This window comes from Dermacentor albipictus, chromosome 4, assembly GCF_038994185.2.
Source record: "Dermacentor albipictus isolate Rhodes 1998 colony chromosome 4, USDA_Dalb.pri_finalv2, whole genome shotgun sequence".
Lineage (NCBI taxonomy): Eukaryota > Metazoa > Arthropoda > Arachnida > Ixodida > Ixodidae > Dermacentor > Dermacentor albipictus.
Window position 1 is genome coordinate 92,478,243 of NC_091824.1, and position 24,179 is coordinate 92,502,421.

Here is a 24,179-nt window from a genome sequence, read left to right on the forward strand (position 1 = left end):
ACAAAAGGTGTTGCAGCACCCCTTAATCATAATGAGTAGACAAGCACTTGCACCTAGAATGTGCTGCAATAGAAAATAGGCCCTAGAACATGCCTTTAGACATTGCTCAGAAAAATATAAAAAATGGAGACTGTGAGCAATACCCATGCAGGTGGTGACACAGATCAGCACGTGTAGATCAGCAACCTTCAACAGCAGTGGGATGCAGTTGTGATCCAGTCAAAAAGTCATCGGCCAGTTTAATTCAGTGCAGCTGTAACGCTGCAAACTATATCTTTTGGCTAGTAATGCCAGCCATTTGCCTCAAATGCATACTTAGTTCCATCTGGCCATGTTGAGGCCGATTTTGAGTTGTGCTTTCAATCACAATACATACATGGCCACTGGAGGCATAACTACACCATTACAATTGCACCACAGGATGAATAACAGACAGCAGGGGTATCACAAGCAACTGTTGTACTATTCAGAAATTTCAGCTTTCACTGTAGGATATCACAGCATGAATTTCTTCAGTACAGAGTACTCTGAAAAAGTACATAACCTATTATAGTTACAAGAACAAATTTCTTTCAAGAACTTCGGCTTGAATGAAATACCCCGGAAACGCCATCAGCGGGACTTAAGGCACGAAAATAATTTATTTGAAAGTCATAGTATACTCAGAGACAGCTATTAGCTCACATGCATTAGGAATCAAGTCCGCATATATAAGAAATCTGTACACATTCAAGGGGACAGGCAAGCTTTTGAGGTACTTGAGTCTCTGCCTTCCAACTGCTCTTCGTATGGCAACCCTGCAGATGGACTGTAGTGACCGTGGCTTGTCTGTAAAAATGATCAAAGATGTTTTGTTTGCTTATGAACAAGCACTACTCCCAATGAACTTATGAAACCACACACAAGAGAAGTTAAGCATGATGCGGTTGTATTCGGGAGGGGCCCAACATTGCTTTCAAGCATGCAATTGCTAAGCTTTCCATACATGCAAACACAGCAAGAATAGCTGTTCTTAGCAATAGAAGTTCTGTGGAACACCTCGGGGAACGTAGGTTTTAATACATAACTAGGTAAAGCCCATCAGCGCAGTCGAGTGGTTTAGCTAAGCTAGACATCGGAAGCAAGAGTCTGTACACCGCAGAGGTGACCAAACTGCATTGTGTTGCTGCTTAACAGCATGGCATCTATTGTGAGTGCTCATCACTTGCAGTGATGCTCAATAAATCTGCCATTGCCAGACAACATGCACTGATAGGAGCCACTGCACATCAGGCAATTAGGCTGCCACTCACATCCAGATCTTCAATGCCTTTTGGGTGAGGTAAATAAATCTGCCCAGTCACAAGACTTTTCTATTGTGAGCAGCTGAGCCAAATGGCATTCGTGCTACTGCTGCTTCATGCATGCAACCCTCTTGGGTTTATTAATTCAAACACAGTAAGTTTTGGCCAGGTTTCTTGAGACAGCATGACCGACAGGTGCTTCCAGAAAGAGCAAGAACAACAACAATGCTATTATTATTCAGCGCAACTTTGACAACAATTATAATTGTCCACCATCTTAAAAAGCGAAATTAAGTTCAGTTCTACATTTCCAGTTCCAAGAGACAGTCATCTCACACGAGTTGGGCTATGTCCTCAAAGTGCTGCTTTTTGTCTATCTTTTTGTGTGCCTCCATGCTTTGGTGACTTTCATGCCAGTGCATGTGCTGTGGTATCATCTTGATGAAGAACAAGCCATTGTTCCATCTATTCTCAGCAGAGAACTTTATGCATGCTTCAATGGGCTATACCTCTCATGTGTTTGAAACAGCTTGCAATTCAGACGTGTGGTAGCTAAGTACCATGTTTAGCAACAGTAGGTGTGTTCTTAATCAATAATCAGACAATGTGTGTCTACAGCTACTGCAAGGGTTGATGAAACAGAATGAAAAGCTATCAAATATGGCATTGACATCATATACTGGCATCATCTGCTGATACCAAAGCTTGATACGATGACGTACAGCTGGGGAGGAGGAGATAGGTAGCATTGCAGGCATTGCCCTGCCCCAAAACAGCCTCCAGCACACTAGAAATGACAAAAAGAAGAGCAATCCTGCAAATGACTGGTGGGTACATTTGATTTTAATAACTCCCCTTGCACAAAATGCACTTTAAAAATGTTTCCTGGAAAAGATCCTTTAACGCTACACATACTTCACATATTTTTCTTTAAAGGGACAAAGAAGACATAATGACCCCATCCTAAAAACATTTGTTTTTGTTCTGAGCCAAGAAATGACTAAGGCACTAGGAAAATTGCAGCCAAAGCGACAATGGCTCATAAATTGAGATGCATGTACACCATTCATGGGCACCAGATGGGGAGTCATGCAGGAACCATACACTTTTCACTTAGCTTTCATTGCCTACTCCCCCACTTTGCATGGACTGCCATCTGGCCAAGTAAACTGGGCTAATCCTAGAAATGGCATAATCAAAGTTGGCCCAATTCCAAGGAAAGCACAATCAAATGTCATGATTTGGAACGCTGATCCTGATACCAGTGCTCTGTGTGTATCCTTGCAACAGTTTTGTTGTGCTTTATAGTGTAATGTGAACCAGCCATGGAGACAGTGCAATGTCACAGCACCCACACACCTCATAGCTTTAGTCAACACAGCCAACCCAACAAGTGTCCTCAGCAGCATCTCTCAGCAGGTCTACTGGGAAGCTATCACTTAGCCTTGGCAATCATCCTCTAATTGTATCTGCTTTCTTTTTCCTGTGGCTAGCCAGCACATGGGTCCAACACAATGAATGGCATCGTATAGACTCATTTTGGGAGGACTGAGTAATGACAGCAGCCATAGATGGTGGGAAGACTGGATGCTTGGACAAGAAAAAAGGGATAATGGCACTAGCTTCACACATGCGGAAACCTAAGTTGTTGTAGGCACACAAACGGTGGTGACAGAGATACATTAGAGGGACACTAAAGAAAAGCACTTATCATATTAGACTAATAAGGTATTTTGGGGGGAACTATATTTTCGTTAATTATGAAGAATAATAGGTTGATTATCAAAAGGGAAGAAGAAGGATTTTATTTTCTCTGATGGATTGCAACACAATTTTTTCTATTTGAGCCGTTGTGGTTCACTGAAATTTCTTGAAATTTGCCAAGTTCAGTCTTTGTCTCTTTCAGAATACAATACAGTTGATTTTACCAATAAAAAGTTAATTGAGCCCGAACAAATGCCACCAATATCCATGATGTCACAACAAGCTGGTGAAAAAATTTCAAGGCAGCGTAGCCACCCACCTTTGTTATTACGGCTTTTCTGGCACACCAAGTCTCTACTAATGGCAAGAATGACTTTCTTTGTATTGTGGAAGAGTAACTTACAAATACAGGTGAAATAATTTTCTCTAACAATCTGTGAATAAATAATCTTTTAAATGGTTTCTTCTTGCTTTCTTTGCCAAGTTTGAAAAGGTTTGAAAGTGAAATACGGAAAATACGGACCGTCTTCTGCAGCGTGAAGAGTGAGTGCCATCCTCGAGTGACCAAAATACAGTCCCAATTCTTAGCTTCATGATGCCCGTACAATGACGAGTAAGGCCTCTGAGTGTCACATACCTATCAGCTGCTGGAAGAGCAACTTGCAAGGGCCATCCTGGGGCAGTTGTGTGGCCAACTGTCCTCGGACATCACGCTGCCAAAGGTGACCTCCAAATTCGGACAAGAGGACTGCAAAGCGACTTGGGCAGTGGTGCTTCACCAGAACATGAGCTAAGGAGACCTGAGCCATAGCCATGCAGTGCCATCAGTTTGGAAGGCAGGTCTTACAGCTGAATACAGCATTAGCGCGCGTCTGCAAACAGCATATGAAGTTTCAAGCTCACAGCAGCAACCTTAAACAAATACCGATACATAATTTCTTAAGTTGTGTAATCTCTACCACATGTTTCTCACGTGCAAAAACATTGGTTGAAAGACTTTTGTAAGATATTTCAACGTGATACTAAAGCTAATCTCGAATGACGGACATGGCATCACTGACATTAGCGTGATGTCATGACAAAGAGCAAAATTTGATGACATCATGTAGCAACAAGGCTAGGTATGATGATGCGGCTCAAAACAAAATTAACACGTGGTGCAAGCATTTCTTATAGCTGCACTTGCGTTCGGAACTGGCAGCAATCGAAAGAACGGAGTAAGCCAGTGTGCAATGACATCATGACGCATCCACCTCCCGAGTATTGAAACAAAAATTGGCCCACAGAAACAGGGATTACAATAAACCATTTAGGGTGCCCTGGCACCAGCACTATCTTTTATAGGGTTTAAAGGGTTTGAACTTTCCTTTAAAAGAAAAGAAATATGAAAAGTAACACATGCCACGTTGGTACTCCTTTAAAGCAGAACACATATTCGCATGTCAAGGCCCTGCATAAACAAATATCAGGTGACAACGTTGATAGGTATGGGAGTTGCCTTAAACTAGAGATTTACTTGTGATACCATGATTATAGCTTTGACAAGGTCCAGAAATTCCTCTTGAGCTTGCTGATATATCAGTCATTTCAGTGATGTTGGTCTCCAATCATTCAAAATGGGGTATTTCAAGACAAAATTATAGCTTTTACTAGCCAAGATCTGTCGCATTTGTGGACATCAGAAATTGGGTGATAAATGACAGCAAGATCTCCAACTTAGAGCTAAACTTAAGTACATATATGAAAATTGTCAAACAAGCCAGACTATGATCAATGCATGTCCAATAAGTAAGGATCCTACCACCAGTTTCAAGATATTATGAAAGCTTTGTAACTAGAAAGTATGCGCAAGAGCTCCACAAGCTAAAAACATGTGCCATTTCTTGTTTTTCTCTCCCTCTCTCTCAGACTGCAGATACCTGCCAACTTTATGATTTTATTATAAAATGCCTGCTCTTTAGATCTTGTTTACGATTGTTGCCATTTGCATGTAGTACCAATAATTTTACGATTTTCATTTGTGTCTATTTCAGCAGTCGCTGACTGAATTTTCCTAGCCTGATTTTTTAGATTTATAGATTACATGAACGTACTCATGCAGCAGAGTCACTAACTCATAGAGCCAATTTATAATGGCAATCAAAACTTTGGGAGCCATTATGTGACTATTTCATATTTTTTTACTGTGTTACCGGGGCTTAGCGGAAAGACGAGAACTAGGAGTCGGATTCCTTATTAATAAGGAAATAGCTGGTAACATACAGGAATTCTATAGCATTAACGAGAGGGTGGCAGGTCTTGTTGTGAAACTTAATAAGAGGTACAAATTGAAGGTGGTACAAGTCTATGCCCCTACATGCAGTCGTGATGACCAGGAAGTCGAAAGCTTTTATGAAGACGTGGCATCGGCGATGGGTAAAGTCAAAACAAAATACACTATACTGATGGGCGACTTCAATGCCAGGGTAGGCAAGAAGCAGGCTGGAGACAAGTCAGTGGGGGAATATGGCATAGGCTCTAGGAATAGCAGAGGAGAATTATTAGTAGAGTTTGCAGAACAGAATAATATGCGGATAATGAATACCTTTTTCTGCAAGCGGGTTAGTCGAAAGTGGACGTGGAGGAGCCCGAATGGTGAGACTAGAAATGAAATCGACTTCATACTCTGCGCAAACCCTGGCATCATACAAGATGTAGACGTGCTCGGCAAGGTATGCTGCAGTGACCATAGGATGGTAAGAACTCGAATTAGCCTAGACTTGAGGAGAGAACGGAAGAAACTGGTACACAAGAAGCCAATCAATGAGTTAGCGGTAAGAGGGAAACTAGAGGAATTCCGGATCAAGTTACAGAACAGGTATTCGGCTTTAACTCAGGAAGAGGACCTTAGTGTTGAAGCAATGAACGACAATCTCATGGGCATCATTAAGGAGTGCGCAATAGAAGTCTGTGGTAACGCCGTTAGACAGGAAACCAGTAAGCTATCGCAGGAGACAAAAGATCTGATCAAGAAACGCCAATGTATGAAAACCTCTAACCATACAGCTAGAATAGAACTGGCAGAACTTTCTAAGTTAATCAGCAAACGTAAGACAGCGGACATCAGGAACTATAATATGGATAGAATTGAACAAGCTCTCAGGAACGGAGGAAGCCTAAAAACAGTGAAGAAGAAACTAGGAATAGGCAAGAATCAGATGTGTGCGTTAAGAGACAAAGCCGGCAATATAGTTACTAATATAGATGAGATAGTTCAAGTGGCTGAGGAGTTCTATAGAGATTTATACAGTACCAGTGGCACCCACGACGATAGTGGAAGAGAGAATAGCCTAGAGGAATTCGAAATCCCACAGGTAACGCCAGAAGAAGTAAAGAAAGCCTTAGGAGCTATGCAAAGGGGGAAGGCAGCTGGGGAGGATCAGGTAACAGCAGATTTGTTGAAGGATGGTGGTCAGATTGTTCTAGAGAAACTGTCCACCCTGTATACGCAATGCCTCATAACCTCGAGCGTACCGGAATCTTGGAAGAACGCTAACATAATCCTAACCCATAAGAAAGGGGACGCCAAAGACTTCAAAAATTATAGACCGATCAGCTTACTGTCCGTTGCCTACAAAGTATTTACTAAGGTAATCGCAAATAGAATCAGGAACACCTTAGGCTTCTGTCAACCAAAGGACCAGGCAGGATTCCGTAAAGGCTACTCAACAATAGACCATATTCACACTATCAATCAAGTGATAGAGAAATGTGCAGAATATAACCAACCCTTATATATAGCTTTCATTGATTACGAGAAAGCGTTTGATTCAGTCGAAACCTCAGCAGTCATGGAGGCATTACGGAATCAGGGTGTAGATGAGCCATATGTAAAAATACTGGAAGATATCTATAGCGGCTCCACAGCCACCGTAGTCCTCCACAAAGAAAGCAACAAAATCCCTATAAAGAAAGGCGTCAGACAGGGAGATACGATCTCTCCAATGCTATTCACAGCATGTTTACAGGAGGTATTCAGAGGCCTGGAGTGGGAAGAATTGGGGATAAATGTTGATGGAGAATACCTTAGCAACTTGCGATTCGCTGATGATATTGCCTTGCTTAGTAACTCAGGAGACCAATTGCAATGCATGCTCACTGACCTGGAGAGGCAAAGCAGAAGGGTGGGTCTGAAAATTAATCTACAGAAAACTAAAGTATTGTTTAACAGTCTCGGAAGAGAACAGCAGTTTACGATAGGTAGCGAAGCACTGGAAGTGGTAAGGGAATACATCTACTTAGGGCAGGTAGTGACCACGGATCCGGATCATGAGACTGAAATAACCAGAAGAATAAGAATGGGCTGGGGTGCGTTTGGCAGGCATTCTCAAATCATGAACAGCAGGTTGCCACTATCCCTCAAAAGGAAAGTGTATAACAGCTGTGTGTTACCAGTACTCACATATGGGGCAGAAACCTGGAGGCTTACGAAAAGGGTTCTGCTGAAATTGAGGACGACGCAACGAGCTATGGAAAGAAGAATGATGGGTGTAATGTTAAGGGATAAGAAAAGAGCAGATTGGGTGAGGCAACAAACGCGGGTAAACGACATCTTAGTTGAAATCAAGAAAAAGAAATGGGCATGGGCCGGACATGTAATGAGGAGGGAAGATAACCGATGGTCACTAAGGGTTACGGACTGGATTCCAAGGGAAGGGAAGCGTAGCAGGGGGCAGCAGAAAGTTAGGTGGGCGGATGACATTAAGACATTTGCAGGGACAACATGGCCACAATTAGTACATGACCGGGGTAGTTGGAGAAGTATGGGAGAAGTATGGTATGGTGGGCGTAAGTAGGCTGATGATGATGATGATGATGTGAATATTTCATGAATAAACATAAAAAACATTAGCCTGTGATGCAGATTCTTCTTGCTGTGACTATGGAGTAGATTGCCTGTTCACAGCAGTTTTAGAGAGAAAAGTCTGCCAATTCCTTATGCCAATCTCTATTAAACGATCAACATAATCAGTAATCGACTATTTTTCCCACAAAGAGATCCTATGGTGGGGTTCTGGGTAAAAGTTATTTTACGTTCAAGCAATCTTTGGTATTTTTTTTTTACTTTGACAGTAGTATTTTTGATATTCTAAATCTGACAAGTCTGGACTGCATGAGCTCTGTTCAGAACTTTCCAGGGGGGGGGGGGGGAATAGGGGGAAACTGTGCGATAGATTATTCATTGCAAAGATATGAATCATATGTTTCTGAGTCTATTCTAGAAGTTATTGAATAAACTGGCCTCAAATAACCTACTAAACAGGCGTGCCACACACATATACTGACTTGTTCAAGATAGTGAGCAACAAGATATTGGAGATACACCGTATACATACGTACACAGCATTGCATATACACGTGAAATCAATAGCTGATTACCATATCTGCGTTGTAAACGTTACAGAAATATACAGACAAGCCACATAAAAACAATGCACACACATGTGCTTTTTGTGTTTACATGATTTTCATGTGTCCTATCCAATGCCTTAGTATAGTTTGCAGCCCAAAGTCTGTAGTTATGACATACCAGCAAGCCCTTTGTGCAGCTTTGCTGGACAGCAGATGTTTGCTTTTAAGAGCCAGAAGCAAAAAAATGTAGAAGGCTGCCAAAGCAGCCAAGGTATAGTGTTAGCTGTTCAGCCACTTGGCTCTTGCAATTATTTGTATTTGTGCTATGACTTGTCCCAATGATTACCTAAATTATCGCTAAGGTAACCTTATGCGTTGCTCAAAACCGGGTGGAGAAACAACTGCTTCAGCTAACAGAGCCACTAAACTTCTGCTTTAGCGGCCTTCCGCAATTTTTTTCTCCCAAATTGACCTTTGAAAACTACTTTTGTACAAGTCTCATTACCTTGAGATTGCCCTTAGGTACTTTTTTCGAGTCACTTTTATAACAATTATAATGCTTTACGATATGGACCCCAGAATGTCATTACCGCAAAGTAGCACATGTACTTTGTGGTAATGGCAATATTAGGTTAAAAAAGATATGCCTGCACTAGAATTCTTTGTAACTGGTGGTAATACTTTCCAACTGTTACAAGTGTTGAAGGAATGTTTACACAACTTGCACAGAGATACCTGAAGCAACTATGCAACTACGGAGGGTGTAAGGTAGCTAGTTATTTGATATGGCCTACTGATACGTGCAAACACATCCATGAAGTTCAAAAGTGTCATAAAATGGGCTGGTTGATGGCTGTTTATACTTTCTTTTTGCACTACTTACAAATTGAAAAGACGAAAGCATGCGTACAGAAAACACAGACAAACCGTTCGTGTCTTCCGTACACATCCTTTTGTCTTTTCGGTTTGTACATAGCGCAAGAAGAAAGTATGAACATCTATGGATGAATTCACAAACAAGTTTTCTATTTTAAAATTGTTCAGTGGCCTGGGGCCCTACAATTTAAAACTATTCCAATATGTTTTTATCCCAATCGCCTGACATCAAATTTGCATAGCCGCCAATGCCAGCATTGGGCAGTGACCCACAGGGCTGTCTGGACAGACCAATCAAATGCTCTTCTCGTTTATAGGAGGCTACATTTTTTTGCTTTAAAAACAAATAGCATTGCCTACACTGAGTAGCTTGTCTTATCTAATTGGCTGACAAGAGGCGAGGAGCAAGCTCAAGTGAAGAGGCATTCAATGGGGCCGAGCCAGTGTACTGAAAATCGATAACCGGATGAAGAGGGTGTTGCCGGCGTCTGCAATTGGTCTACTTTTCCTTAGCTTGTGGTGGCTGGTCAAAAATCGCGGTGGCGTGCAACGGACAGTTAAAAATGCCGCTAAAACGGATCCTCAGCAAAGAAGAGTTCGCAGAGCGAGGTTGTAAACGTGCCAAAAGTACTCGAAAATGTTACACTGCCACGCAAAAAGTTTTATTGCACGCAAATAAACCCAGGCTTTCCGGCAGGTGCGAGTAGCCAGTGTCTGAGCGACCGGCGGAAGCCATATTTTATTCCTTTCAGAACAGGGCAGCCTGTGCCTATTAAGAAGGAAATTCAGTTTTGTTCGGCATATTAATGCATCTTTAAAGTGTACACGTCACTTTGACACGGGGAGTTTTCAAGATTTTGTGACGTAGCGCGACAGGCAGGGAAAGTGGGTGCAGTCCGAAAACTTTTGCCCAATAGCTGAGGGCTAATGAAAAAAAGGTGTAGATTCAGAAATAACTATTTTTCTTTTGTTCGGTCCAATCATGAATAATCAGTGTGCACACATCATATCAGATGAGGAGCTATCGCGGTTTTTGTGGCGTCATGCGACTGACAGGCGAAGTTGGGGCTGTCCCAAAAAGTTTTTGACCAATCGCAAGGTGCTGATTGCAGAATTGGAATAGGAAAGTTTGGAATAGCTTTGCGTTATAGCACCCCTGTTCTACTAATGACAAACATGTCTAGACATGAAAACACATAGCAGCCGTCACTGTAATATGTTCCTAAACAGTATAATAGCCTTGTGCTATAGTGAGGCTATATAACAAATCTAGGGCAAAATCTGAGTGAACCAAATGAACCGCAAAAGTAGATGAGCTTTTTGCACCTGTGCATGCACAATCGGAGGCACAGAACTCGAGATGTGACGCAGGTCTGGTTCTGCACCATTGAGGAGCAGGCAGCTGTAGCAGGGAAAGTGGTGGTAGGCGGCGCTGATATGAAGGGGAAGCCCTGGTGTACAGCCCAGAAGCCGGTGCTCAATCTCAGTTTCAGCACCACTTGCCAGCAGCAGCTGCAAAAGGCGAATGTCTCTCTGGGTGACATACGGCATCCATTTCTCAAGCACAAAACGAAGCAAACACTTTGTATTTGCATATGACACATGAAGCTAAGTAAGGAACAGTTTTTGAATAGAGGATGTCTCAGGAGCCAACATTACAAGTCCGCTTGTCAAAACATTGGCTGCATAAAAATCCCTTGTTTAACCACTGTTTATCGCCTCAAGTCCCTAACTTCCTGTACACCTCTGTTTTATATGAGGTTAAGGTGCTTCCAGAAAAGGTGTACAATAATGCCACGAAAATGCAAAAACAATCATAAAGACAAACAGCAGTGACAAAGCCCGCCATTAAATGTGCATGAGTTTTAGCCTAAATTCTCACTTTTAACAGACATAATGGGTGATAAAGCACACTCAATATTGTCAGAGGCTTAGGAATAAGCCCACATTTGTTCTCTAAATTGGGAGCACACAAATTCTCGCAATTAAGCACATCTACTCATGTTACTTTGCACGAAAGTCAAACAAGACAAGAGATCACGGGACAGATGAAGTGACTGGCAGTGGTTGAACAAGGCATGTCGCTGGAGCCAGTGTTTCGACAAGGGGTACATTTGTCGATGTCAGGGAAGTTGCTTTCCTTGGCAGCTCACTCCCCCCACCTTCATCTGGGGAGAGTGAGCTATAATGTATGAATGTTGCCAAGGAGAGCAGTCGTAGAATTGCTGGTTCCAGCAACATGACTCAATTGTTCGGCCACTGTTTAGCTATAGTGCACAGAAGCGTGCATGCTGACTATAACATACTTCCGAGGGTTACAGCTGTAAATGAAAAAGGGTGCATTACCTTCACACCATCCAAGTATCCTCTCTGTGCTGCAGTGTGGAGTGGGGTGCTACGATTCCCAGCGTCCCCATTTGGATTTGCTCCAGCTTCCAAAAGTGCCTTAACGCATTCGGAAAACTCTTTCTGGATGGCCACGAGGAGTGGTGTCTGTGCCTTGACGTCTGGTAGGTCCACAGCTGCACCTTGCCTCAGGAGGTAGCGCACAGTACCAGAGTTACCACCTAGATGGGACATAATGTTCAGAACATATTTAGACGTAAGTACCATTTAATTTATTGTGCTTTTCTATATTCAAGCATAACAGCTATGTATAAAGTTTTCTAATAAGGTGCTTATTTTTTTTCTTTTTAATTTGCATCGACGATGTAAGCATGCATATGCAGTGGCGAACGCCGTTACACCTGGCATTTGGTCGTACGTGTGAAATAGCAATGAAATAAATTGCAAATCCGTGAGCCCACAAAGAAAAAGAAAGTTATGACATGAAGAGAAAATTCTAACACATAATTGCCGTGCATATCTCGAACCTTAACATATACCTTGCACCTTTTTTTTTTTTTAGTACTTAAAGAATTACTGGCGATTGTACCGATGGTTTGGCCAGTTAGTTATTATGGCCTGGCCACGGTCTGGCGTACGCATATGTGTGCTGCGCCGGGCTACAGTATTCTAGGCACTGTAACCGGGCATAGCAGCAAGGGATTTTAACATTCGCTTCGCAAGAGGCTCCAGAGGTGTGAGCCATAGGGTTGCTTTGTTATCCCGTAATTTAATCCAGCAGTGCGTGTTTCGAACACTCACGTGTTACAGCGAGACGAAGAGGTGTCGCGCCGAATGGTCGCACTCGTCGGTTGAGTTCAGCCGGGCGGGCCACCAGAAGCTCCTCGAGCAGGCTGATAGAGCCTTCGTAGGCTGCGGCGTGCACGCAAGTGTCTCCGTCATCGTGGTCAATCGCAAATTCTGATATGTCGACCATCAGTTTCGCTTACGGACGCGCCGTTCGCGTCGCCGCTGCTACTATGTAGAGAACTCGAACCACGGCGCCGACGATAGGAACGCTCGCTCGCGCTTTCACGAGGACGCGTGCTCCACTTTCTTCTCGCATCTTCTGTTGATTGTATACATTTCAAAATATTTACCGCGAAAATCGCTCAGTACTACGAGCTTGCGATGCTGCAGACGCGTCGTTTCTGAGCCGCGCACATTGCAGGCATTCGCGATTTTTCGTTAATTATCACGGGTGAAACTTGACAGGAAACTAAAGTGAGCGACATTAGTAATTGCTAACCTTCTACCATACCAAAAGAAGGCGTGCGTCCTTAGCTTGAGAGGCTTGGTGAAGAGAAAACGAAAGACGGGTCGGGTGGCGACGCCGCCTGATGGTTCCCGCACCATCTCACCTTAGCGTCATTTATTTTATTGACTATTTTGACCACGTCTGCTCAGGCCCAATGAGTTCTATATAGCTAATGATGCTCTACGTGGTATTATACAAGGGTACAATACTGAACTCAAGAAGTTTTGAGCCACAACACCCAAATCGTGACGCAACTTCGGCGCGAAATTTAAAATATATATGTATAATTATAATACCGAGAAATAATGGTCGAAAATAATATATATCACAAGGGAGGATTGACCATGCTTCGCAATAGAAAAAAGTCCTTGCTTCCCATTAACTTGGTGATCGGCACTATATGCCTACATTTAAATAATAACGATTATAAATTTTCTTTTCTCTTTTTTTTAAAGTGCCAATCTGTGACGAAACTGCTAGATTATGAAAAAAAAAAGTGATCCTGTGTTAATAATCAGAAAAGGTGTTTAACATGAATGACATACTCATATGCGCAACCTGACACACTTCCTTTTGGGCTCGACCAAAGGGTATTGCATCAAAAGATAAAATACTGATCACTAGTTGAGAGAGCAAGGCTCATACACGATAGGGGTTGCTCTAAGTAGGTTATTCTTTCAGAATTATAGTTTTGGCAATAGAGGAAGAAATGATCCAGTGATTCTAATCCCCATGACACACTCAAAGGTTTGATAGTGTAGACCACATATACTCATGTGCAGACCTAATTGTAGTATTCAACATCGTAATAGCAAGGATAATCAAACCTTCGCATTGCTGAGAGGGATATGGCCAGATGTTCTAGGGGAACACTAAATGTCTGCAATCCGGTGCAGCAAGAAGCGGCTCACTTTTTCCACTGAAGCGGCTCAAGTTTCCACCGAGTAATTCTTGTTATCTTCATCTTGTTAGGTACGAGGTTAGGTATAAGAAAACATACTAGCCCACCAAGCACTGCACCTTTGCCAAGCTGTCTGCAATCTCATTAAGTGCTTGTCCACAATGTTCAGGTATCCACAAAAACAGAATTTCACAGGTAGAATGGAAAAGTGTAGCAAACGGTATAGCATATAGTGAATTATATGTGCTTTCTAGTGACATAAGAACTCACAGGTAGTCTGCAAACCATATTATGTGTGACAGGTCGAATTTTGTATAGATCATACCAAATGGCCATAGATTTGGCCACAAAGATTGGAGTATAATCCGTCAGATGGATAGCAATTAAAGCTCCATGATAGTGTTTCAGAGCAAATGCCTATCGCCGATTTCATATCTTTATGTGAGGTGTCTGTGGGTATTACCTTGCATGAGGGAAAATCTTCAAGATATTAATTCAAAAGTTCGACTAGTGTCTGTTTGGCTACGAGCTTTGCATTCCTTGGAAATATGTAATCAACCTTGCAAGTATTGCATCCATTTATTGAAGTAGCACATGGAAGCGATTGTAGGTTAACGTTTATTTTTGCTAGAAGATACTGCGAGGAACCCTGAATCTTGGCCACATAGAATAAAATGCCGGTTTCGTCGCACAACTGGCCCAAACACTAGGTAACTTAAATGTCCTGTGAACATGTTCATATCAACATTTGGTCTACAGTTCTATCTTCTAATAATAAACCACTTATAGAAAATGGAAAAACCTGGCCTACTATGAAGCAGGAAGAGCAATTTGTGTTAGTGAGCAAATCCTCTTTGAAAAATTGTATGCTTTCTATTGGAATGTGGTGAATGGTCCCAGTGCTTGCGACAAAAGAGGGGTTGAAGGAGGAAAGGAGAAATTGTACAGTAATGAACTGCAGCATTCTGCCTGAATAGAATAATGCGCAAGAGGTACGTAGGCCAGTTGGCTAATTACATCCGCACATGGCAGTGCCGTTTTCAGGCAGGGTGCATGTCTAAAACACTTAAAAAGTAAACAATTAAAATAAAATGTTTCAGAAAGATTCGTGTATGTGTTCATAAGAATACATACACATATAGGGTTCTTAGAAGATGATAAAAGCTATTATGAGGCCTTATTCAAATATGAATTTGGTAGCTTTTTTCTTCCCACAGATTTTTTATTTACTTAATTTGTTCTTGTTGTGCTTTTTGCTATTTTTTTGCAACATCTGTTTTTATTAACTCTCCTCTCCCTTTTCTCTAGTCCTTTACCCTGTATCCTCTCCATGGCCAAAGGACAGTTCAGGCGTCCACTTAAAAGCAGGGCAGTTATGACACCCATGGCCGTTCCTTTTATCCCTCTTTTGTTCTTTTCAGTAAATGCAATAAATACTAGCTACACTAGCTACTACTACTACTCTTCATCTCGTTTCAACCAGTAATGCTAACTTTAGTCATGTGCAAGAATTTTATCAGTGTATATCACATGCTGATACACAACAATCATTACATAAGCACAAGCAAATTTTCTTAGAAACAAGTTGACCAATAAAATTACAATTCTGTGCTCTTACCTAGCTTGTAGTCTGATGGCTTGTCTTATCGATAATAAATACTCAGCTGGTTATTAACAATTTCACCCATCACATTAAACATCCAAAACACTCAATTACATATTAGAAATTTCTATTTGTCCTCCTGACCATCAGCTTCAGGGACCTGAATTCTTTATAATAACAAGAAACGAAAATAATGTGACCTGTAAGTATAAATGAGAATGAGGCACAAGGCCAACCTATCAAAACAATTTTTATTACATACGAACAAAAATGCATGTGAATTATCATTCACATATGAATCACACAATGATTGTGAAATTGAGGGTTCGACGGAAGCCCATCTTCACACAATGCTTCACACAATTCACACAATTTTCACACAATTACTTCACACAATGTTTGTATGTGCCTACATTGCATTTTTCTTTTGGCCTGCATAACATGGCTGTTTAAATATGCATCACACTTAAAGATTTTTCACAGTTATATATCTTTGGTTACTCATGCCTCAAAGCTTCATTCTTGCGTTTCTTGCTGCTACCACGAAATGTGGAGAATGTGAGTGCGGGCCTACCCACCACACCCATTTCATGAATCTCTTCACACTGAAACTTCATTTTCGCTGCTTGTTTTCCACTGGTAGGCAAGTTCAGGAGTCCTGATGATGGGTCATGTTCAGGAGATGCTGGAATGAAATAATCTGCATGGTGAGCATTGTGAATGCACACTATATGCCGTAGACTTGACACATCTTGCACTATATGCCATTTCGAAGCTTCGAAATGTGGAAGATGTATGATGCAATGTGAGAAATGTATGTCCACCATTAATAAAAAAATTTGCTTCAATCAATCGATCAAATTGATTTTGTAATGGAGAGTGGTACACATTGGAAGAAAGGCCCAACCATGTTTATATGCTTTGAAGCGCAGTTAGCTTGGAGAACATCAAATCATGAAGCACAGTTCCATAAACAGCCACTTACAGCTGTTCAATATTCTGGTATCTATGAGAGCAATTCCTGGGACAATGTTAATATTTGAACCGCTTGGCAAAATAATTATTCGGATACAGATGTGTTTTTTATGTTACAGTAATGCTGACTCCACGGCATAGGCGCCAACGATGGGGGAGAGGGGGAGACCTCCCCCCCCCAAATGATGCGGGTAAACCCCAAATGATGTGGGTAACAGAACCCTGAGTTACCCACATCATTTGGGGTTTCTTTTGAGTAGCCTCTACCTTTTCAGTTAAAAAGAGCCATCCTATAGCGTGCAAGCGGGGGTGGCAAATCTGGGCGGAGCCTATGCGACGGTGCAGTAGGCCCATCGCTGTTTGTAAACATGGTGTAGGTCTCCTAGGTCTCCTAGGAGACCTACACAAAAAACACACACGAAACAAAACGAAAAACCCGACATACATGAAAAAACATACATGAAAAACCCGACACGAAAAATGCCAACCGCCAAGAGGCTAACAGCTTTGCTGTAAAATTTCATTGTGGCTAAGAGCTTACTGCATCATTAGAACGACAGAAAGCTGAGCTAGTTGGTAAGGATTCATTATGCAAACTAGAAGTGAGGCGTGCAGACAGGACACAAGAGTAGAGAAGTGGACAACACGAACGCCGCGGCGTTCGTGTTGTCCACTTCTCTACTCTTGTGTCCTGTCTGCACGCCTCACTTCTAGTTTGCATACTGCATCATCGTCGGTGCAGATGTGCACGGCTTTTAATTTATACTGTAGCTTTATTTCTGCAAATCCTGACTATAGGAGGACAAGCACATTAGAAGCACCAACGCCGGCCCGGCTACATTATCTGTATTTTTTCTCTTCCAACACTTTTTTTTTAAATTTCCACTGTGGACACCATGCACAGATACCATATATTTAACTATATACATAGAACAAAGTTTATGATGTCTTTGAAGAGAAAAAGGCAGCCGACCAATTATTTCTAATGGTGTGGATAGCTTATACCTAGAGAATGAATGTGTTGCTGTATGTTCACCTCACTTCAAATTGCCTTACGGACTTTCCTGACCCAGAAAAAAAGCATGCAGACTTCAGTGACCCCTTCTGCAGAGTTTTTTTATCAACAGCATATGAAATGCATGTCTCAGTATTGCTTCTCTTTACAGAAGACACTGCTGATGACTTATGAAAAATAAGAACTCTTTTAATAATTTACAACAATTTTTAGGGATGGAAACATCACCACTTGCATGGTGATGTTTGGTGAGGTATTAAAAATATATAATTCACTCATATAAACAGAAATGAGACTAAGCCGGATTCACTGGAAATCAGAATCTGCAGCAGTCATGTGCAGCAGCGCTTATACTTGGAATCACAGCAAAAAAAGAAGGCTGCAGTTTCGCTGGAAAGGCGGACCAGTGTTAATGATAGCAAAGTATAAGACAATTCTTCCAAGTGAACAACTTTTTGAGGCCACATGAAGTTTAATGTGAAACTGTTATCAAAGCTAATACATACACACATGTACACATACACACATACATGGGTGGGTTTCGGAAAGCTGATCCCCCTCCCCCCTCCGGAAAAAGAAAAACTTTCTGCCTGTGCTCCACAAAGACATTGTCATAAAGCGTGTAGATTGTCACCCAAAAACAGTCTCTAATTCAAGATTTTGTTTATAGAAAATTAGACATAAGCCTTGTTAACTATATAGAGTTTAGAAATAGCGTACCCAACTAGCTTAGCAATCACAAAAGCCATAACTCCATTGTAAGCCTTTTGCATTCTTTGGTACTCTTGGTGTGCTTTTGTATGCCTGATGGTTCGTGTCCCCTAATTTTGGGTTCCCTATTTCTAAAACTAACTTGTATCACATCTCTTAAGAATGCTCCCAAAAAGGCTTAAAAGCTTATGCATGCATACACTAGCTTACACATGTTTGCTGTAGGAAGCTGGCTTCACTACCTACAATGGCCTACAATGTTTTCTCAATTCATGACAGCTTAAAGCACATTATGACTTGAAAAAGAATGAACACAGTGTTCATCAATAACAATAAATGCAGTTATCACGTTACTCACAAGCAGGCTCATCCTCAGAGCTAACAGCAGTGCCGACAGGTGGCCATGAAGGATCGGCCATGAGGTCCCGTTCCAACTTCTCATATAGGTGACAAGGTCCCCTCCAGTTATGAAGCCATGGCATGACAAAGTTAAATAGAAACTGTTGAATCAAGAAAACCTGAAAGACATGGCATGAATGTGTATGCCATATTTCTTGAAAAACCGCCTACAGTATCGTTATGTAAAAAAGGGAAATGGCAAAATCTTACCTCCCATAAATATGAAAAAATAAAGTTGAGCAGAGACAGCACAAAAAGAAATGCATGGAACTCATACTGTGGGGCCTCCAAAAACTGTAAGAAAGAGAGTGAAGACAATCTTAAGAGCTTTTCATGTCAGTAGGTGAAATGCTAAAGAAAATTTTTAAAAATATGTGTATATCCCTTGCTTGTGGCAATTGGTTTTTAAGCAAATTTGGCTTTTGCATTTATGAGCAATGCTGTTCTTGTTTAAATATCTGAAAGTAGAGTACAGAGTAAAGTTGGACATGTTTTTCACCATGAGATGCCTCACTCAACGTAAACATGCCGTGCGTGCTCTGACAGCATGAATACAGCCGAGTGAAACCAGAGTCTATGACACAGTCACAAAACACGCACTGAACTGAATTTATCCTGTACGAAGTGCTTCTCCAAGGTAATTAAAGGGAAAATCAGACATCCACCCATTCGTAGCGATCGCTGCAAAGGAAAGCCATATGGGTTCCTCGAAAGAAAAGCCTCGCAGTTGAAGAAAAATTTGTCCTGGCTCAGGACTCGAACCTGGGACCATTGGCTTTCCGGGGCAGCCGCTCTACCATCTGAGCTAACCAGGCGGCTAGCAGATGGCAGGGCGAAGTCAAATTTGTCAACAACTTGAAGCAAAAGCAAGAGTTCAATGTAATAGTTCTGCGGAAACCCGCAAGGTGGAGAGAAGTGATAATTAAAAGGAAAATCAGACATTCATCCGTTAGTAGTAATTGCTACAAAGGAAACCCATATGGGTTCCTCAAAATGTACCCGTATAGGTTCCTCAACCCCATACGGGTTCCTCCTGCTATCTGCTAGCCACCTGGTTAGCTTAGAGGGTAGAGCGGCTGCCCTGGAAAGGCGGTGGTGCCGGGTTCGAGTACCAGGCCAGGACAAATTTTCCTTCAACTGTGAGGCGTTTCTTTCGAGAAACCCGTATGGGTTTCCTTTGTAGCAATTGTTACGAACGGGTGGTTGTCTGATTTTCCCTTTAATTATCACTTCTCTCTATCTTGCGGGTTTCCGCAGAACTATTACATCAAACTCTTGCCTTTGCTTCAAGTTGTTGACAAATTCGACTTCGCCCTGCCATCTGCTAGCCGCCCGGTTAACTCAGATGGTAGAGCGGCTGCCCCAGAAAGCCAATGGTCCCAGGTTCGAGTCCTGAGCCAGGACAAATTTTTCTTCAATTGCGAGGCTTTTCTTTCGAGGAACCCATATGGGTTTCCTTTGTAGCTACTGCTATGAACCGGTGGATGTCTGATTTCCTCTTTAATTATTACTTCTCTTCACCTTGCGACTTTCCACAGGACTATTATGTAAAACTCGTGCTTCTCAAAGGTGTTTGTTTGCACCTGTAATATACATAGCCCAATTTCGCTGTTAAGGCAGTGTTAACCACACAGCCTGCTTTTAAAAACGGAAGTCTACATTTGTAGGTATTCCCAAGCATACCCTTCTGCCAATGCTGATAAAAACAAAAACAAAAAAACAGGAAGAAGCTTAGGCCCAGGGCCTACTCTAATTTCCTCATTCAAACATTATGTGAAATGCAGGAACGCTCTTCATTAGACAACTGTTGAATCGACTTAAATAAAATGGGTGAATGTGAAAATTGAGTGAGAAATCGACATTATAGCAATTACAGAAAGCAGCATTTTCACTTTGGGTCACAAATTCCTTCTAAAAATTTCCAGAAAATCAATAAATGTCAGATCAGTTTAAACATAATATTTACAAATCCGTAACTTAATTTGCACCGAAAATGGATAGTATCACAATTCCGTAAGTTAAATCTGTTAGAGCACCTAAAGTAAACAAATATGATGCATCAGTTCACAACTAATGTGAAATTGCTACCTTATTTACAAAGGCTTAGCTAAAGTTGTATTTACAAATTATTTATATATCTTGAAGTGTTGCAAAATATATCAATTTAATTCACTTCAGGTGACCCTATACTTGCAGTAATCGCAGAATTGTGATAGGTTTTTTTTATATCTTGAGCTACACAGAGATAAACCTGACAAAAGTATATGTCAAATTTCATATGTCAGTAATTCTGTAAAAATTGTTGGCCTAAATAAAGAATCGGCTTCCACCAAAAATCTATAGATATATATTTTTTTCTTTTAAATGTGCCAAAGATCATCAAATAAAGAGCGATAAAAGCCTCATGGGATGATGTGAAATTTTGAATAGTGGCAAACTGTCATGCATGACATGTGCACGAGATTTGAGTTGATTCCAGTGAATAATTTTCTGTCCTTTTAAACAGCGACATGTGCCGTATGCAAAACAGTGCCTTCACATTTATGACACTGAAGTATGTCTGCTTAGATATATGTAATCCACTACAGGTATCTAGGAATACCCCGTGGAACCAATGGATGCCTAAATATTGTGTGGTTTCATTGAGAGTGAATACCAATTGGTCTGAGAGAGACATAGCAAAGACAGACAGTACTATAGAGGAACAAGAGAGGTGGTAATAACAGTATGATTGTTAAAATGCAAGTTCTTCAATAAGAGATACTAAAGTACCTAGATTGCTAATAGCCAACTGAAAACTGAGGAAGCTTTAGCTCAGGAGCTCTTATCTAAATACATGGGAATGGAGAAAATGTTTTTATTGGCAACCACCGCACCGAAATTGCTGAGGATTGTTGCACTTATAGGAAAGGTTGAAATCTAGTGTCTGTAGAAAGATTTTTTATTGAAACTGTCAATTTTTTTACAAATATTGTTGAAAATTGCAAAATTTAAAAAAGCAAAACTATTAAGTTCACAACTTTGTAACTCAGCAATGAAACATGATATCACAATTCCGCAAACTGAACCTAACAATACATATAAAGTACACAAAATTGATGCATCATACACCCCTCTGAAGTATATATCGCTAATATGTGAGCGAGACTTTAGCAAACCTATGAGAGCAATGTAACAAAATCAAGTAAGCTATTCATACATCAAAATAGTCTGCTTTTGATGCTGTAACGTATGCACCTTACAGAACTGTGCTATCTGTGTTTAGTGCACAGTTATGGGTTTGTAAGCTTCGTGCTTCTATTTTCATTTTAACTTACTAATACTTGGCAATTTTGTACAAGAAGGAAACCATGACCCATATAAAAGTTCTGCTTCCTACAATCACTACAGTAATTCAACTTCCTTACTTATATGCAACAAATTTCATTAAGATTGATCCAGAGGTTGCCTCATAAGCATTTCTGAGTTGATGTATTTGAATAGGCGAGATCAGAGTTGGCCCTGAGCTAAAGCTTCCTCTTTAGCTTTACCATAAGTGATAATATTAATTAATAAACCTTTGCTTATTTCTTTTGCAACACTAGCACTGCTTAGCGCCACGAGTTCTCTCAGAATATGCAGGCAATTGAGATTATTTTCAGAAATAAGTTATTCTGGAATAGTTACCTCGATGTGTATTTGTGCTTGAGAAAAATTCATGAACTGAGTGTGGTAGCAAATCAGACAAGGTATAGTTAATCTCCCTGCCTTTCATTATACCTCTGTCTTCATGGGCTGACTGCCAAATGGCTGAGTTTTACAAGCCATCAATTATCAAAGGCAAATTTGCTGGTAGTAGTAATAAAAACCTTATCCAGATGTTCAGATAATTCATCATAACAGGACAAATTGAACCAATTGTATTTGAAACATGAAACAGTACAATCACAACAAGAATCCGAGCATACTGGGGAGAACTACAAACAATTTACAAACAATACAACTACAAACAATATTTGAAGTGTTTGACTTACATTAACATACTTTCGTATGACCTCTGCTGGATACAATATTATATATGACACAACCGCAAATTCCACTGCCACCACCACTAGGTACATTTCTGAAAACAAAGAAATAAACATTAAAATAATTCTCTCTCTTCTTTTCTGAGGATTCCTGCAGTACAGGACAAAGTAGCAAACCACTTGCGTACTGTTTGATATGATGCTTTTCCTGAAGGGCGGACCAGGAGAGAAAATGACTGCAGCAATCACATAGGACATGCAGTTCACGCTCAAAACTGCAGTGGCCACGTAGGACTGTGGTGGCTGGTGCAACAAGTCTCTGTTAAACACAAAAGGCTTATACCTGCAAGAGATAGTGGTGCCACCATTCATTTTCCTCTTTGCATTTGTCCCTCTTGCTGTGCAAAATATACAACGCATAAATGCAGAGTGGAATAATTAAACTAATTTCAGAGAAAGTTTCACAAGACCACCATAGGTTGTGAAGGCTGTGAGAAGTTGTGCACTGGTTCTCAGCTGAATATTAGGCAAATATAGTATAGTTAGAAACACTCATGTCATTAAGGTATTATAGGATTGACGAAGTTTTCCTTCACTGCAAAATCAACGTTGAGAAGTGTTCCATGGCATGTGCAACAAGAAAACCATAGACCATCAAAAATAAATCAGTGGTTAGACCTGCCATGAGGGCAGCCTTGGCACAGGGCTCAAAGTGCTCAAGCTTTCCAACAAGTTTCGGTCTGGGGTCAATCTCTGACTGACTGAGACAAATACAAGCATTAATTAATTAATTTGTTAGCACTTAACTTCACTAGTAAACTCAAGTTCACTGACAGATGTTCACCGATGTTCACCAATGTTCACTGAAGCCCAATGATTCAAGTCCTACTTGCTGTGGACAATACTTAGAACTGCCAAAACAGCACTCCATGCAATCCTTGGCTTGTATGTGAACACATGCAAAATTATACTGCACAAATATACGCATTCAAATAATAGAATTACTTAAATGTTCATAACCACAGTTGACATAATGATTACCTAGATTACTGTAATACATGCTTACCATGGCTGCTGAATACAGAACATGTAAGCAACGGTGTGAAATCCAGTTTGTATGATCACAAACGATAATATGGAAAAGAATGATACAATATTCGAAATGCTTTTAGGGGGAGCTCTCCTGGTGAGCACAGGATATGGTCCAGTTGTTCCAACTATAAGAGTAAACATAAAATTGGTCTCATCAAACCAACAATGTTAATTAAATGGAGTATTATGCACAGGAACATTATTAACAAGTACTCACATATCATAGGGGGAACAAGACTGATGAATACATCAATGAAAACGTAAGCTCCTTCAGATGGCTTTTGTCCATCCTGAAAACAGAGCAAATTTAAAGTAGAATGTAATAAGCATTACACTATTAGGCACTTATTTAACTACAAAACATTTCCATTATTAGGCACTATAATGTGAACATATAACATGTTAACAAAAGGGATGCCCAGCACCAACCAAAATACATGTAGGCAACGTCCGTGCATGCATACAATAACTTTTGGTGTCTTCACTGTTATACACTGTCTTGAGTTCTCCTCACAGCAGAAAGTTTTCAAAACATTGACCCCAGGTGGCACAGCGGAACATCTTAAATATGTTAAAAAG

The 24,179-nt window shown here is 40.9% G+C and overlaps 2 protein-coding genes across 6 annotated transcripts in view; both read right to left on the reverse strand.

Moving 5' to 3' along the window:
- Window positions 1-622: 622 nt before the first annotated feature.
- Window positions 623-13,060, reverse strand: LOC135897558 (ankyrin repeat and SOCS box protein 1-like). Of its 2 annotated transcripts, none has more exons than XM_065426213.2 (5): window positions 12,889-13,060; window positions 11,601-11,821; window positions 10,581-10,766; window positions 3,625-3,787; window positions 623-828 (listed from the first exon to the last, which is right to left on the reverse strand). In XM_065426213.2, the coding sequence occupies exons 1-5, from the start codon at window positions 12,896-12,898 to the stop codon at window positions 641-643; spliced, it is 768 nt and encodes a 255-aa protein (XP_065282285.1). In that variant the 5' UTR covers window positions 12,899-13,060; the 3' UTR covers window positions 623-640. The 2 variants fall into 2 exon arrangements, with proteins under 2 accessions (XP_065282285.1, XP_065282284.1); XM_065426212.2 differs by having other exon boundaries at window positions 12,402-13,055.
- Window positions 13,061-15,799: 2,739 nt separating this feature from the next.
- LOC135897559 (polyamine-transporting ATPase 13A3-like) overlaps window positions 15,800-24,179 on the reverse strand; it is a 44,288-nt gene continuing 35,908 nt past the window's right edge. For 3 of the 4 annotated variants that reach the window (XM_070537241.1, XM_065426214.2, XM_070537242.1), the window contains 7 exons: window positions 23,818-23,890; window positions 23,575-23,725; window positions 22,697-22,851; window positions 22,515-22,603; window positions 18,712-18,795; window positions 18,461-18,620; window positions 15,800-16,086 (listed from right to left, as the gene is read on the reverse strand). In XM_070537241.1, the coding sequence (XP_070393342.1) occupies window positions 15,899-16,086; window positions 18,461-18,620; window positions 18,712-18,795; window positions 22,515-22,603; window positions 22,697-22,851; window positions 23,575-23,725; window positions 23,818-23,890 (900 nt within the window). In that variant the 3' untranslated portion in view covers window positions 15,800-15,898. Of the gene's footprint in view, window positions 16,087-18,460; window positions 18,621-18,711; window positions 18,796-22,514; window positions 22,604-22,688; window positions 22,852-23,574; window positions 23,726-23,817; window positions 23,891-24,179 lie in introns of those variants that run through there. The other variant, XR_010563081.2, reaches the window with a different exon arrangement.